At 36.3% G+C, this 14,567-nt stretch overlaps 1 protein-coding gene across 4 annotated transcripts; it reads right to left on the bottom strand.

Moving 5' to 3' along the window:
• Positions 1–3,927: 3,927 nt before the first annotated feature.
• Positions 3,928–5,617, bottom strand: dpm3 (dolichyl-phosphate mannosyltransferase subunit 3, regulatory). Of its 4 annotated transcripts, none has more exons than XM_077195159.1 (2): positions 5,543–5,617; positions 3,928–5,006 (listed from the first exon to the last, which is right to left on the bottom strand). In XM_077195159.1, exon 2 carries the CDS (start codon positions 4,951–4,953, stop codon positions 4,675–4,677), a length of 279 nt encoding a protein of 92 aa, XP_077051274.1. In that variant the 5' UTR covers positions 4,954–5,006; positions 5,543–5,617; the 3' UTR covers positions 3,928–4,674. The 4 variants fall into 4 exon arrangements, with proteins under 4 accessions (XP_077051274.1, XP_077051273.1, XP_077051276.1 ...); XM_077195158.1 differs by having other exon boundaries at positions 5,565–5,605; XM_077195161.1 differs by lacking the exon at positions 5,543–5,617 and adding an exon at positions 5,362–5,509.
• Between the last annotated feature and the right edge of the window lie 8,950 nt (positions 5,618–14,567).

A 14,567-nucleotide genomic window follows, 5' to 3' on the forward strand; every position in this document is an offset into this window, starting at 1 on the left:
GATTACTTGTAAATAATTTTTAAAAGTTACTTTTTGAGAAAGTTACTTTTTCAGAAAAGTAATGCAAGTTACTTTGTTTTCCATTTTATTGACTGACATCTCTCCTAAAAAATTATTTTTAAAAATGAGTATTTTGTAGTTTTTTTTGGCAGGGACTACAACAAGCTTCTTCCTGGGTTGGTGACATCACAAACCCTAAAATGCTGGGCTGCTTTAGAAAAGAGGAATAGTTGTAGTCGCTGTTTTTTACACCCCGGAAAAAGTTTGTCCTAAGGCTGGCGAACTTACTGAGGTTATTATTTATTTGAAACACTGTTCCTGAATGTTATGACCTTAACGTTTGTCTGTGTGCTGCACATTTTATGGAGAACAGCTTCCAGAAAAAAGTATAAAGCAGGCTTTACGCACAAAAGCTTCTCCTGTAAGATGTAGCCATTCCCATTTTGTCGGGACAATCTGTTATGGATCACAACTTATACGTTTGTTGTATTATTTGTAGTTGTGTTTTCTCTTAACAGTTCTAAGTATAAGCTTTATGTAGTTGCTATGATGTAAACGAAGGGCAAAGCTTTGCCTCCGCTAGCCTGCTAACTAACAGTATTGATGTAGTGTTTACTCTAGCTTTTGTAAGCTCTTGCTTTTGTAAACTGTTCATCATGATCCATGATTTTGTGATCAATTACTGTTTGTATTACCATAGTTTTCTGACCAATTTGATTAAATGGTGGAAAACATCACATCTATAAGAAAATTATAACAAATAAAATGAACCACTCTGAAATGTCCCGTGAAATGCGTGCTTGCTTGAAATCCGTTCAGCAAAATCCTCTTGTTCGTTAACATTTCAGAGTCTGAAACGGGCTCAAAATGGTTTGAAATTGACGCCATTGTTTACATCTGAGTAGAGCTCGCGGTCATGAAGGGGTGTTGCCAATCACAACACACTGGGCCAGCTAACCAATCACAGCACATTTCATATTTCTATTTCGGGGCTTCACCGAAAACAACACGTTCAACCAGAATGCGGAGAGAGGAGCTGTAATAATGTAAAATATGTGAAAAATAATTTATTTTTTTAACAATCAACCATGAAAAAATATTCTAGCAAACCCCAAAAACAAAATCAAGACTTGGTAAAAGCCAGGGCATAATAGGACGTCTTTAAATCAAACACCATTTTGTGATGACATTCATACATTTCTCTGTGACTTAAGTTTCGAGATTCTTTTTTGGGTCACTGTTGGTTTGAGTTATAACCATGTATTCAATCTAAATGAGGCACATATAGTTCATTCTTCCAACAATAACAGACCAGAAGAAGCATCATGTCGCATAACAGACAAAATGTGAAATATGGGACATAAAGGTCTCTTCACGTACAACAGCAGCATGACCTGTCTTACATTTCACAAAATGTGGCGTCTCTAACCCCTAAAGGCAGTTGAAACAGGTCAGCTGAGATAAATGTGCTTGTTTTTTTTAAGCCATGTTGTACAAAACGTTACTTTCATTGCCAAGCAGTCTTTGAAATTCAACACTCGAAATAACTATTACAAATTCTGTTTACTAGCATCTAAAGCTGTTGGACTTTATACAGTCTCTTAAATTAAAAAAAGAATTCACTCAAAAAAGGAAGATTTACTCACCCTCGTGTCGTTCTAAATCTGTATTTTAATTTCTTGTTGGAGCATAAAAAATTAGGTGTTTTTTGGTTTTTTTACTTGTGTGCTTTAAACATGCCCAGACTGACAATGCCTACGTTTCAAAGAAAGACTTATTGATCTGGACCAGAAAATTACCATGTAGCAGAAAAAGTTTTTTTCTTGCTTCTCAATAATGGGTAATTGAATCATCAGATCAGTGAATTTTTCTTCATTCAGGCACATATATTCAAAAATCTTAACACTGCGATTTTGCTCAGTTTAAGTTGCATCTCGTAGCATAAACGTGGTGTTAATTAATTTGTGGTTTCAGAGGAAAATGCTGATGCTGTTCTCTCATATGCTACTATGGGTTTGTGAAAAACAGGCCTTAACTAACAACAGCTTGTAAGAGGCTGCAGGGGGTGACATCACATCAGAGCTTTGAACAGGAGCCAATCAGCAGTTAGGCGGAGCCTCCTCATATGAGAAAGTGCAAGCTTATTAAAAAAAAACTACTTTACTTTTTTTCTTGTTCTACAGACAGGTATAGGCCTGCTCACATGGGCATACAGATAAGATCTTATAAGATCTGTATAAGTATGGGCATACTTATACAGATAAGGGGCCTAAAAAATTGAGGTTACAGCAGCCTACTTTAAGCCTGAAGAGAACGAATGAGCTTTGCTTGCCAAAAGCACCAGATTAATTCAGCACTATATACAGCGCCCGTGTGCACTTAGTGGCTTTGGGATTAGTGTTTTAAAAGCCAACACATGGACCTGGATCACATTTCAGAATTTATGTGCACAGACCTTCATTTTTTGAGATCAACATTTAAAGTCACCATGAAATCAAAATGGACAATTCTTGTTATTTTATGGAATATTGCAGTATTATCCGTGCACATCATTATTTTTCAAAATTCACCTGCCCTCATAATATTTTATTTAACCATCTCTTCTCTGATGAGGTGTTTTACTTGCTGAGGGCGGGACAACCTGTCACTCACAATATTGACCAATCGCAAACCACAACCATCTAATCAATTCCTGACAAACAAAATCAAGTCCCACTTTAGTTTTTTTTTTCTCGAGGATTGGTTTCACTCGAATATACTTCACATTATAAAGAATAGACTTGTGCTGCATCCGAAATCGCATACTTCCCTACTATATCATAGACAAAAACAGAATGCGACAGAGGAAGTATGTTCAAATCACAGTAAAATAGCAGGCAAAAAGTACCCGGTGACCTACTACTTCCGGCGAGATTATGAAGTGTGCATATGATGGACACTTTACTATCCCATGAGGCCACAGGGAAGGGATTTATGAATGGAAGTGAAGCGTTGCTGTTAGGTCACATGATAATGACAACATGGCCAATGTAGCACGTCCGGATTTCATTCACACTACAAATTTTCATACTATATAGAACACACTTTTTTAGCGGTCTCAAAGTAATTAGCCTACCCATTCAAAATAAGTACCTACTCAGGGTATACAACTGCCCTTCTCCACTCCTGTTTCATGCCAACTTTAATGAGAAGACAGTGTCAGGAAGGTTACTTTGGAATAGTAATAGGTTACAGATTACAAGTTACCCTATTTAAAATGTAATAAGTTGTGTAACTATTTCTATTACTCTAATAATGTAACTGATTACATTTGATTACTTTTCTAAATTTCTAATGAATGTTTTCAACTGTTAACCATTTTCAAAGATTTGAACCAGGCAGTCAACCTTACAGTAATCCTCAACACTGATTACTGTCAGACTTTCAAAATCCTTCACTTGAATTAAGATTATATAATAATTTAAATTTTAAAGCAAACCACCACAAAATCAAAAACCTATTTTTTTTACTTTGAGAATATTCTGAGGTTAAATACAGATTTAAAATCATAACAAGAAATAGCTTATACTGTTTTTGAACAGGAAACACTGGAAATTCAAACAAGAGAACCAATGAAGAGCATCGCTTTACTAAACGGCCTTTTAATGGCAGGTGTCGTGCACATCGAAAACAGGCAAAGCAACAAATTAATATTATTCAACATACCCTAATACCCTAGCTTTTTACAGAACATATTCAGATGTAACCCTAACCCCCTATGTAATCATTAACATTTTCATAAGTAACTGTAATTTAATGACTTTTTTTTCTCGGTAACTCTGATGGATTACAGTTACATTTACTTTTAAATTAAGTAACACCGTTACATGTAACTAGTTACTCCCCAACACTGTGAGAAGAGCAACAGAAGATAAATTAAACGCAGTCGAGAATGAATCAGTCTTTATTTTGTATCAAAGTCACATTTTGTATCAAACTTAAATTTTCAACATGTGGAATGTCTTATGAGGAAACACAGTTTTCATCTGTGCATTATTTTCAATACACAAGCAGGTCACATCATTTAATATGGACCACATAATTAAATGGTTTGAGCCATACTGTGCTTTAAATTACTTGGATTTAATTTACAAATTTAAACTCTAATTTAAGGTAAAAGGGACAACAGGGTGTGAGCCTCAACACAATCTATTTTACATAAAAATTCTATTCCACATCTTTTAACGCTACCCTTGTTCAAGCGTGAATCAACATAGTGGGTTTGTTTCTAAGTCTGACTCAGAAGTCTGACTCTGTTAAAAACATCTGGGTCAAAAAAAGACATATTCATTCCCAGGCCAATGCAAATACACACACTCTGGACTAGAGGTTGTACAAAAATAGCACTGCTCTCCATTGACAATACATGAATATGCCTGTAATGTTCTAAATCAGCCTGTCCTGAAGCTGGAAATAGATCATTTACAGGTGTTTAGGCTATACTTCAAACCATCATTTACATCATGTTGAAATAAAGACTTGAACCAAGCTGGGCAGCTTTGAGTGCATATTATAGTGCAGACATTCGTAGAATTAGCCTAGTGTCAATGTAGAGGAAATGACGGGCACAAAGTTAACAGAAACAATGTGACTTGCATTTGTATATGAAGCAAAAACAGGAGCTGCATTTAATTCTCACATCTTCAGTCCCTTCTTTTTCAAGTCCGCTTTGGCTTCCTTTATTTGCACTTGCAGCTCCTTGGCTGCGTCCTCACAGTCATTAAATGTGGCCACACGGTACCCGACAGTTGCCAGTGAATAACAGCCGAACGCCACCAGCAGATACACAGGCATCGGCCACGCCAGCTCTCTATACTGGGGAGGCAGCTGCAAATCCAGAAGGTCAAAGGTAACGAGTCCCCATGCCATGCCTATCAGCGAACAACCAAGAAGCCACTCCAGAAGCTTGGTCATGGTGCAGAGGATTGTGGAATGGAGGAGGGCAAAATTATAACCGAAGAATCCACCTATGAGGAGAAATATGCTTCTATTAGATTAGACAGAATTGTTTAACATATGTATTATTTTTAGATGACACACAGTTTTTATTTATTGATTACAAAGTGGCCATTTAGATTTGGCCATACTTGGAACGCTGTATGAATGTTTCACATTAAAAATAAAAATATAACGTTATTTTTAATATGCTTATATTACATTACATTATTACCTAACCCATTTCTTCCAGTGCATTCGAAAACTGACAGTAACAATTTCTATGGCTAGTGCTTGAGACGTCAGAATCGGAAATCGGAAGATAACGAGATAAATAGTACAGAAAACCGTGACATACACTGGCGTTATTTACAAATGTAAACTCACTCGAATTGAACAGCTAGCATGAATGCTAATGATTACAGGTGGTTAACGTTACAATGAAATCTGACAGGCAACGCAACACAGAGGTAATCTTTTAACTTAGTAACAATGATCAGCTCCTGAACATTAAATAAGTAACGTTACAATGGAAATTCACTGATAATATACAAATAAACTCTCTCGCCCGCTATCCAAAGCCAGCTCACCACTTTCAAAAAAACGCACGTTGATGACGTAGGTGCCGAAAAGCATTATGGAACACGTAGTGTCTCCGATCAGATCATGCGCTACAGGACCATTCTCGACTAATTTAAACCAGGTTTCCGTCCTTTTGTTTTTATAACTGTATGTTTATCTCTTAAATATTAAATGAAAGAAAAAAATTCAACGTTTATTTAATTATTTGTTTTATTTTGTACAGTTCAATTTGTTACATTTGAAACCGTTTTTGGAGTTTAGGAAATGGCATGTATTTATTTTATTTATACATTTAATCATTTAGTTAGTTAGTTAGTTAGTTAGTTAGTTAGTTAGTTAGTTAGTTAGTTAGTTAGTTAGTTAGTTAGTTAGTTAGTTAGTTAGTTGTCCTTAAAATAGGCTATCTTTAAAATGTCTTATCTTATCTTACCGCTCTTTTATCCTATGGGAATTTTCTTGCTTTCTCTTAAATAAAGAATAAGAAGTGGAATCTATCTACTGTTTTAAATGCTAAAAAAATTATATATTTAATAAATTGGAAGAGCGGTTTATTTATGTGTTGTTTATTTAGGCTATTTAGTTAGTTAGTTTAGTTACTTAGTTTATGTAGGCTATTTTAAAACAGTCTGTTGTCCCTTTAAACATTAAAATAAAAATAATTAAAGAAACCCAAGTGTATGTTATATGCTAAACAGTTGTGTCAATATTTTTTGATATTTAGAATTCTTATTAATTTATTTATTTCTTTATTTATTTATTTGTTTTTGATTGATTGATTGATTGATTGATTGATTGATTGATTGATTCAGATTTTTGTTTAAATTACCTTTAAAGGGACAATATGTAGTTTTTTAGGTATTTTATTATCTAAAATCAATATTTTTATTCATAAATATGTCCTCAATGGTGTACAAATACCTCTGCCAATTATCTGGACTTATCCTCGTAAACGAAGAATTTATTATCTTTATAGACATGTGATGAGGCTACCATATAGTTCCGCCGTCTTGAAAAAATATAATAGCAGAGAGGGTCAAAAAGTACTAGGCCAACGCGTTTCCACAACGCATTTTCGATAAAACCCGACGAAGTGCTATTAGAACACATCCTGTCATAGCTTTTTGGTATATAACAGCTACTGTAGATGCAACACGCATTTGAAAAAGCGAGGCGCTGGAGAGCACAATTCGTTTGAATGCAAAATACAATTTCACCGCTAGATGGGAGAAATTCCTGCACAATGTCCCTTTAAGAATATCAACCCAATCAATTAATATATAAGTTCTATTAAATGAATAGTTCACCCAAAAATTAAAATTCTGTCATTTATTACTCGCCCTCATGTCGTTCCAAACCCGTAAGACCTTTGTTCATATTTGGAACATAAATTAAGATATTTTTGATTAAATCCGAGAGCTCTCTGCCCCTTCACTGGGAGCAATGCAACTACCGCATTCAAGTTCCAGAAAGGTGAAGACATCATTAAAGTAATTAATCTGACTCCAGTGGTTTAAACTCAATTTTATGAAGCAACACTTTATTTACAAAAATATTGACCTGCAACCAAGTAGGGGGAGCACCACTACGCATGCGTGTTCTGTTGAGTCGAGAGCTTACGTAGCCTACCTATAGTTCCATGAAGGGCTTTGGATAATATTCATTTTGTAAATAAAGTTTTTTTTGTGTGTGCAAACAAAGCACTTGCGTTGCATCATTAAATGAATGTTAAAACACAAGAGTCACATGGCTAGCTTTAATTATGTTTTTCATACCGTTCTTCACATTGAATGTGGTAGTTGCTTAGCTGTCAATGGAGAGTTTATTGAAAATATCTTCATTTGTGTTCCGAAGACGAATGAATGTCTCACGGGTTTGTAACGATACGAGGGTGGGTAATTAATGACAGATTTTTCCTTTTTGTGTGAACTATCCCTTTAAACCACGTTTTCCTCAAGTGGGATGCACTGGCTTATCTGTAACCCTGGCAGGAAATGAAACGCCTGTGCGGTATCAGTCTGAAGCTGTGTTCGTCTCTGTCTCTCTGGCTGTTGGCGCATGTGGATGCCATCCGCCCATTCAGCACAGAGAACAGAAGCGAGTCCATGACCCATCACACCTCCTCACCAGCCAACACGGTATAAACATCACTCACAGACAGCACTGAGGCTCCTGAAAAACATCACCCTCACAGCAAATGCGAGGTTATTCTTAGTGATGTTTACACTTCTTTCAAAACTGCAAGTGCTTGTAAAAAAGAAATGTAGCCAAGGATGGCATTTGTGTGAGGGGGTTTGGCACCTTTCAGTCAACTGTTCTGTTCAGCACTACCTTGATTTCATTAAAACTATTATTACCAAATATTTAAGAGTATTACTGATTATGCAAATAAAAGTAAATGTGGAAAAATTCACGCAACAGGCATGCAGGCTATCAATTTGTAGTTCTGCCCAGTAATGTATGATAATGTCTTATCTATCTATCTCTCTATCTATCTGTGGGGACCGTAAGGGCTGTGATTCTTTTCGTAATCTGTGTGATTCTTAGCTGCCTGGGCGTTTGCGTAGGAGTACGTGTTCAGTGAGCAGAACATACTCAGAGCACAGTGGGAAAAAAGCAAGTTGGCCGTTCACAGTGTCCCAGACTGCCAGTCCCCAGTTCTTCAGCTCAGGAAACCTGTGATCCAGCAGAGAGCAGTTGGCAGACACAATAGAACAGGCTGCACTGAGACAGAGGGGGTGATGGAGGGAACGAGGGTGTGAGGAGGACAACACAGAGAACTTAAGAATAAGATAAAGGTTGAAAGAGAAGACAGAGATTCAGGGACAAGACTCTTAAAAACATTTTTTTCTAATTGGAACCTTTGTTTTCAGAATGTAGAAGCTTCGGTGAAATGACAGAGAGAAAGTGTAGAAATAGTGCAGACTGGCAGCAGAAACAGAATACGATGAGGGGCTGTTGGGTTTGGTGGGGAGATCTACAGGTGCAGACTGGTCAGCCGTTGACCTTAATGGTGCATTAAATCCAGATGCTTAAATAGCTTACATGCTTAAACTCTGGTCCCCTGCCACCACCCGGAGAGAAGAGATCTGCAGTGTGTGCGTGCGTTCGTGCGCGCGTGTGCGTGTGCGTGTGTGCGCGCGCGAGTGTGTGTGTGTGTGTGCTATATAACGAGTGAGTCACCAGTGGTGGAAAATGTCCTTGAAATGATCACTGTTAACCCAAGCAACAGTAACTAAGCAGGATGGAGGATCACCGAAGGCCTGATGTGTGAAGACAAGGTTTCTATGTAGGACGAGGCAAAGAGGAAGAAAAAGAAAATAAAAGTTCAAATGAATTTAGGGTTTGAAAGGAGAAGGCACTGTAAACCCTCCATGGCTCCAATGTGAGCCTTTATAGATGAGGCAGACAAAATATGATTTAAAGGGAACAATTGCAGATAAGTGTGTTTATGAGAGAGAGAGAGAGAAAGAGAGGGAGGAAGACAATAGTGCCTGGTTCACAAACAGGAACCCTCTGTTTCCTGTGCCTGAGTGAGATCTTAGTCTATACTCTCTTTCACACACACACACACACACACAGATCGAGAGTCTGACCATGAGTTCATGAAATGACATTGTTTTGTTGTACAAATTCCATGAAGCAATTATGTTATCTATTAAAGGGCAATATAAATGCATTACATTTGTGGTGCTTTCTGATGTATTTCTACAGTATTTCTCATCGGATTAGGGATTAGTACACCTGAGTATTAGTACCAAGTATTACAGTCAATTAGAATTGTTTCTCTTTGCAGTGACATGCACTGAAGAATCATTCATGCATTTAAAAGTAGCATCACTTTTTATTTCATTCATGATGTTGACTACATTTTGGAGCACAATTTATCACCATTTGCTAAAAGAATCACTCAGAAAACCTAAGCAAGCAAAAGACCCGAGGTCCATCCTAATGACGGCAAGCTTTGCATAGGCAAACACTTCTCAGATTTTCTTTATAAATGTGAAAATCACTTATTATGTTTGGCTGATGTTCTTAAATATTTGAACTGATCTAACATACACAGATGTGATCTTGATGGAATGTATCTACGCTATTCAGAGTCGACCTGGCTGGATCTGTCATCATTTTGCAGTATCTGTGTATGTTGGAGGAATGGTCCCATCATTCTTGTCTTCAGTATGAAAACCTTTCCTCAGTTATAGGCTCAGTCCCGGCCAAATCCTGACACGGCAGTCAAGATGTCTCGGTGACTTAATAGTGTGTTTTTGATCCTTGCTTTGATCTCCTGCAGTGGGTTTTTAGCCATTTTGTCAATAATTATTCATACAAGTCAAACGCTTCATTAATGAAGACAACTGAGCAAGGGACAGCTGGACTCATAAATATTCACAGTATGGGGGAAATATATACAGCATAAATTCTAACCTGACATTCTGTGCCTAAATACAAAGTCAGAAGGTGTATGAGAGTGTAAGCAAGGGATTTGTGCCCATCCTGTCAAAGTCCACCTGTTTCTGCTTCTGCCATGGAAAAAGACCAGAGAGACACAAAGGATGGAAAGAAAGACATATGGAAACAGGAATGTGCTTTTCCCAATCTCCTGTCAGCAGTTCTCTGGTCTATTTTAGAACCCCTCCATGCATCTGTTTCTGCACTATTACAATATTTGTACATCGTAAGCAAAAGTGAATATTATGGGGTGAATGTTTTGTCTTGTATAAATAATATATGGTGGTTTCTGAAGGATCATGTGACACTGAAGACTTCTTTCAAAAACATTAAATAAATAAAACAAAACAAGACACAAAGAAACAAATAAACAAATATATATATATATATATATATATATATATATACATACATACATACATATATATATATATATATATATATATATATATATATATATATTTAAAGAAAATTAATAAAGAAAATTCCAGAAAATTATAATAAACAAAATACAATTAAAAACATTGCTATAATGAATCATAAAGACATTTCCCATGAAAATGTTGGACTTAAAAAAAAAAACAGGAAATACTACTCTCAGTTCCTGGCCGACCCATTTTTGAACACTGTAAAAAATAAAAACAGATATTGTACTAGTAATTTTCTCCCAGGACTTTAAACAGTAATTTTACAGAAATTTCCATTAACCCAAAAACACAACATAATTCAAAATACAGGTAAAACACCTGTAAAAAAACAACAACAAAAAACAATACAGAACCAAATACTTGTTTAGCATTTGCCTTAGCAGTGCAGCGTGCTTCAGAAACCCTCCATCTTCCCCAGCTCCACCTGTACAGATCTGCTACGGGTAATTCATGTACACTAAATTGTACAGCAGCAGCATATCTTACTTTCTCACAGCAGTGTGTCATGTATTGGCAGTAGCCTTCATATTACTTTATATTAATACAGTACATTGTTCCCTATTTTTACAGACTTTTTCACACTTTACGATTGGCTCACCATCTGAAAGCTGCTCTACTAAGGCAAATCCTTACCAAGTATTTGGTTCCTTGTTGATTTTTTACAGAAATAAATCAACTATCTTAGCAATATTGTTTGTGTCCTGCTCTTTGAACTACTTAAAACATCCTTTTATGAAAGCTTGATTTTACCTTTGTTAGATTTCTAAGACAATAACAGTTTTGGTCCAGTAGCTCTCCAAACCAAAAAAACAACTGGGTCTGGGAAAAAAGGGTTATGTTTTTTTTTTTTGGTTGGGGGGGTTGGGGGGGGGGTCGGTGCATTAAAAATAGTTCAGTCTGTGTTGAACTGAGTTGACACTGAATTGATAAAATATAAACATATGTAAATGTTTGGTGTTTCAAATGTTGCGTATCTTCACAGTGCATTGTTTCACATTCAGACAAATACTGCATTCAGGGACTTTTGGAGACTCTTATTGTTCTTATTGTTTGTTTTTGGTGAAACTGAGGTCAAGCATGTACTAGCAACAGTATAATGCCATACCACTGACATTTTGTTTAAAGTATGCTATACATATCTGCATCTGTATATAACTCTAAGAATGGCCGACATCTCTAAACCTCTGTTTGAAATTACATTGACATTGCAACTTCAGTTATGAAGTATAACTATTCAGATATGAGTTAGCTTTAATAGCCTATAGTAAAAATTAATCACTTTGCATATTGTGCTCTCTATTGTAAGCTGTTGTCACTCCATAAGTGCTACATGAGCAAACTTCATTCTGATGTCCTATAAAAACTGGTGTACTTGCCTACTAAATCTGTCCGATCAAAGTATGAAACTTTTGTTTAGAACCCTGCAAATGCTTTGAAGTCACAAATGTTTCAAATCTGCGTCATTCTGACCACACAAAAAAAGTATATGAAAGCCTATGTTTCCATACTTGATCTCTGTAGGAGTCCCAGACTGTCACTTGAACATGTAAAATGCCCCAGAGAGCAGTTTTATTTTGTTATTGAATATAACTCAATATGACAGCATGTCTACTAAGCTCTTTTCTTTGGGTCATTTCACGCAGAGGGAACAAGTCCACAGCCTTCCTATATGACATACACTGTGACAGGCAACACCCAGGGCTTGTACAAAACCTTTTATTAAAAGGAAGATCTCATTCTTAGATGCTTTAGGCCAATCAACTGAGTCCAATAGTTAGCAGCTCTGTGAGAGCTTATAGTCATGCCAGGTCTCTGTTCCCTCTCATAACTCATGCCATGTCTGTGTGGTCCAGGGTTATTATGAAGCCTGCTGTTATAAAACAATAAACTGGACACTGTCATATTTATTTTAGCAAGGACAATTCTGGCCCATCCACTTGTTTTGACTGGCATTGAGGCCTCGCCATCTCAGAAAGTGATGTTAAAATGGAAAAGGCATATTGGGAAAATATGTTCAACAGAAGTGAAATGGAATGAAAAGAAAAAATCCTTGAACAAAAACTATTTGGAAAAATATACTAGTCTGAAATTTCAATGCGCTGCGTAGTGTTTGGCCATTTGAAAACAACAATTACTATTTATTTTTATCCACACAATATATATATATATATATATATATATATATATATATATATATATATATATATATTAGCTTGTGAGAAAAGCTTAATTTACACACATTGACATTTGCATACATTCATGAATATCATGAATATTAAAATTAAAAATGTAAAATAATTAAAATGATATATTAATGCTATTATATATAATATTAAAATATCATGTAGGCTATGTTTATATTAGTTTTAATAATATAAATAAAAATAATAATAAAAACATTTTTGCTTAGAATATACATATGTTTGTTTAGATATGTTTAGATATTTAGACTTTCAAAAGCCTATAAATCTTTAGCATGCTTTTAGCACATTTTAGCTGCAAGCATTGTTACAGTCAATAGTCATTGACATATTTGGACGTATCCCTCATCAACTGCTTGTACAGTTAGCTTGCTGTCATACCCAAACACAGCGTGACAGCATGCATAAACATAAAGTTTACCAAAAACCCATAATGCCTGGTCTGCCTTTCATGCCCTTTTTAATTACATCTATTGACATCATAGTTAATTGGCACTTGCTGAGCGTACAGTTATTTCTAGCGTCAGTTAGCGCATGGGACCGCAACAGAAATTGGTTTTAATGAGCTAATGTAGGACAGACCGTAGTGACCTCTGTGGGAGTTCACCATTGCTGTGCATTGCGACCGAAACAAACCTGGTACAAAGAAGATGGGGGTTTTGAAATCTGTCTTGAGACAGACTTACTCTCACGATGGCATTTGATTGGTTGACGGTTGCATTCGGTGTTTGTTTTGGTGCTGTGACCCAGTTTTTAACTGTGTTGATGGACTCTGATGAACTGATTAAAAACAAACATATACGGTATAACATAGCATAAGACAAGCATTAATTATGGTGAGTTTGATATTAAGAGTTGAATAAATGGAGTCAGTTTGCGTCTTCAGCAGTGAGGCCATAACCAGTCTCTGTAAACATTAGTGACAGTACTGAGTGTAAGTTTGAGCTAGATGTTCATCTCTGCAGAACAAAAGCGTCTGTGTGCCTTTATGGGATGGATGGGAAAAGGAAAGCGGAGTCTAAGTAGACATTGTTCGTCACGGTAAAATGTGTTTATGGAAATAAATAAATAAATTAATGATTGATGGTTTATTGTTCAAGCTGTCACAAAAATGTTTGCCAAAAATGAAACCCTTATGTCATTACAAGCCTGTAAGATTTACTTTTTCTTTTGGCCTATTTTTTTAATTTTGTTGGGTTGCTTTCCTTAGTTCACCCTGTAGATGTCTGACCCTAGAACCTTTTTGACGTTCTACGCTTCTCTCCCTCTCGTCTTCTTGCATCTGTCAACCTTTGACCTTTAACCCAACAGGAGTGTCATGGAGGAGAAAAGAAGCATGTGTTGACCGTGAAACAGATACCATCACTATTTTCTCTCTCTCTTATTTTCTCTCCTATATAAAGGTCAACTGTTCTGACCTTTCCAGCTTCATCTTATCGCTGTCTCCATCTGCTTTCTATCTCTCTCCTGATGTTTATCTGTCTCACTCATTTCGTCCTTCTCGCCCGGTCTCCCCCCATTTGTGCAGATGACACTGTGCCCTCAATGTTTACTTGTTTATCTCTTTTTGTTACATCTCTTTTTGTGTTTCTGCCCCTGATTCATTCTGTCTCTTAGTGACCATTCAGTGTAGTGATGTATGCACAGCTGTTCTTGACAGAGCGCTAGAAAAACATGTGTTTTCTATACCAACCCCCTGTTGACTGTGTCTCGCCTCGCCTTTTTGCTTTTTATGGGATCTGGAATTTTTACAGCCACGGTGCGTTTGACAAGTGTTCAGAATAATGCTGAAATTCATGATATAAGAACAATAGAAAACTTCTCGCTTTAGTTCTAATCCAGGTATGAGTGCAGCTGGTCTACATATTTAAAACATTATTGCTAGTACTAATTTCATTTCTAAAACATGTTACTCATTTAGGACTTACCTATA

The sequence above is a fragment of the Siphateles boraxobius genome, unplaced genomic scaffold, assembly GCF_051911475.1.
Source record: "Siphateles boraxobius isolate OS27281-9 unplaced genomic scaffold, OSU_SipBor_1 33, whole genome shotgun sequence".
Lineage (NCBI taxonomy): Eukaryota > Metazoa > Chordata > Actinopteri > Cypriniformes > Leuciscidae > Siphateles > Siphateles boraxobius.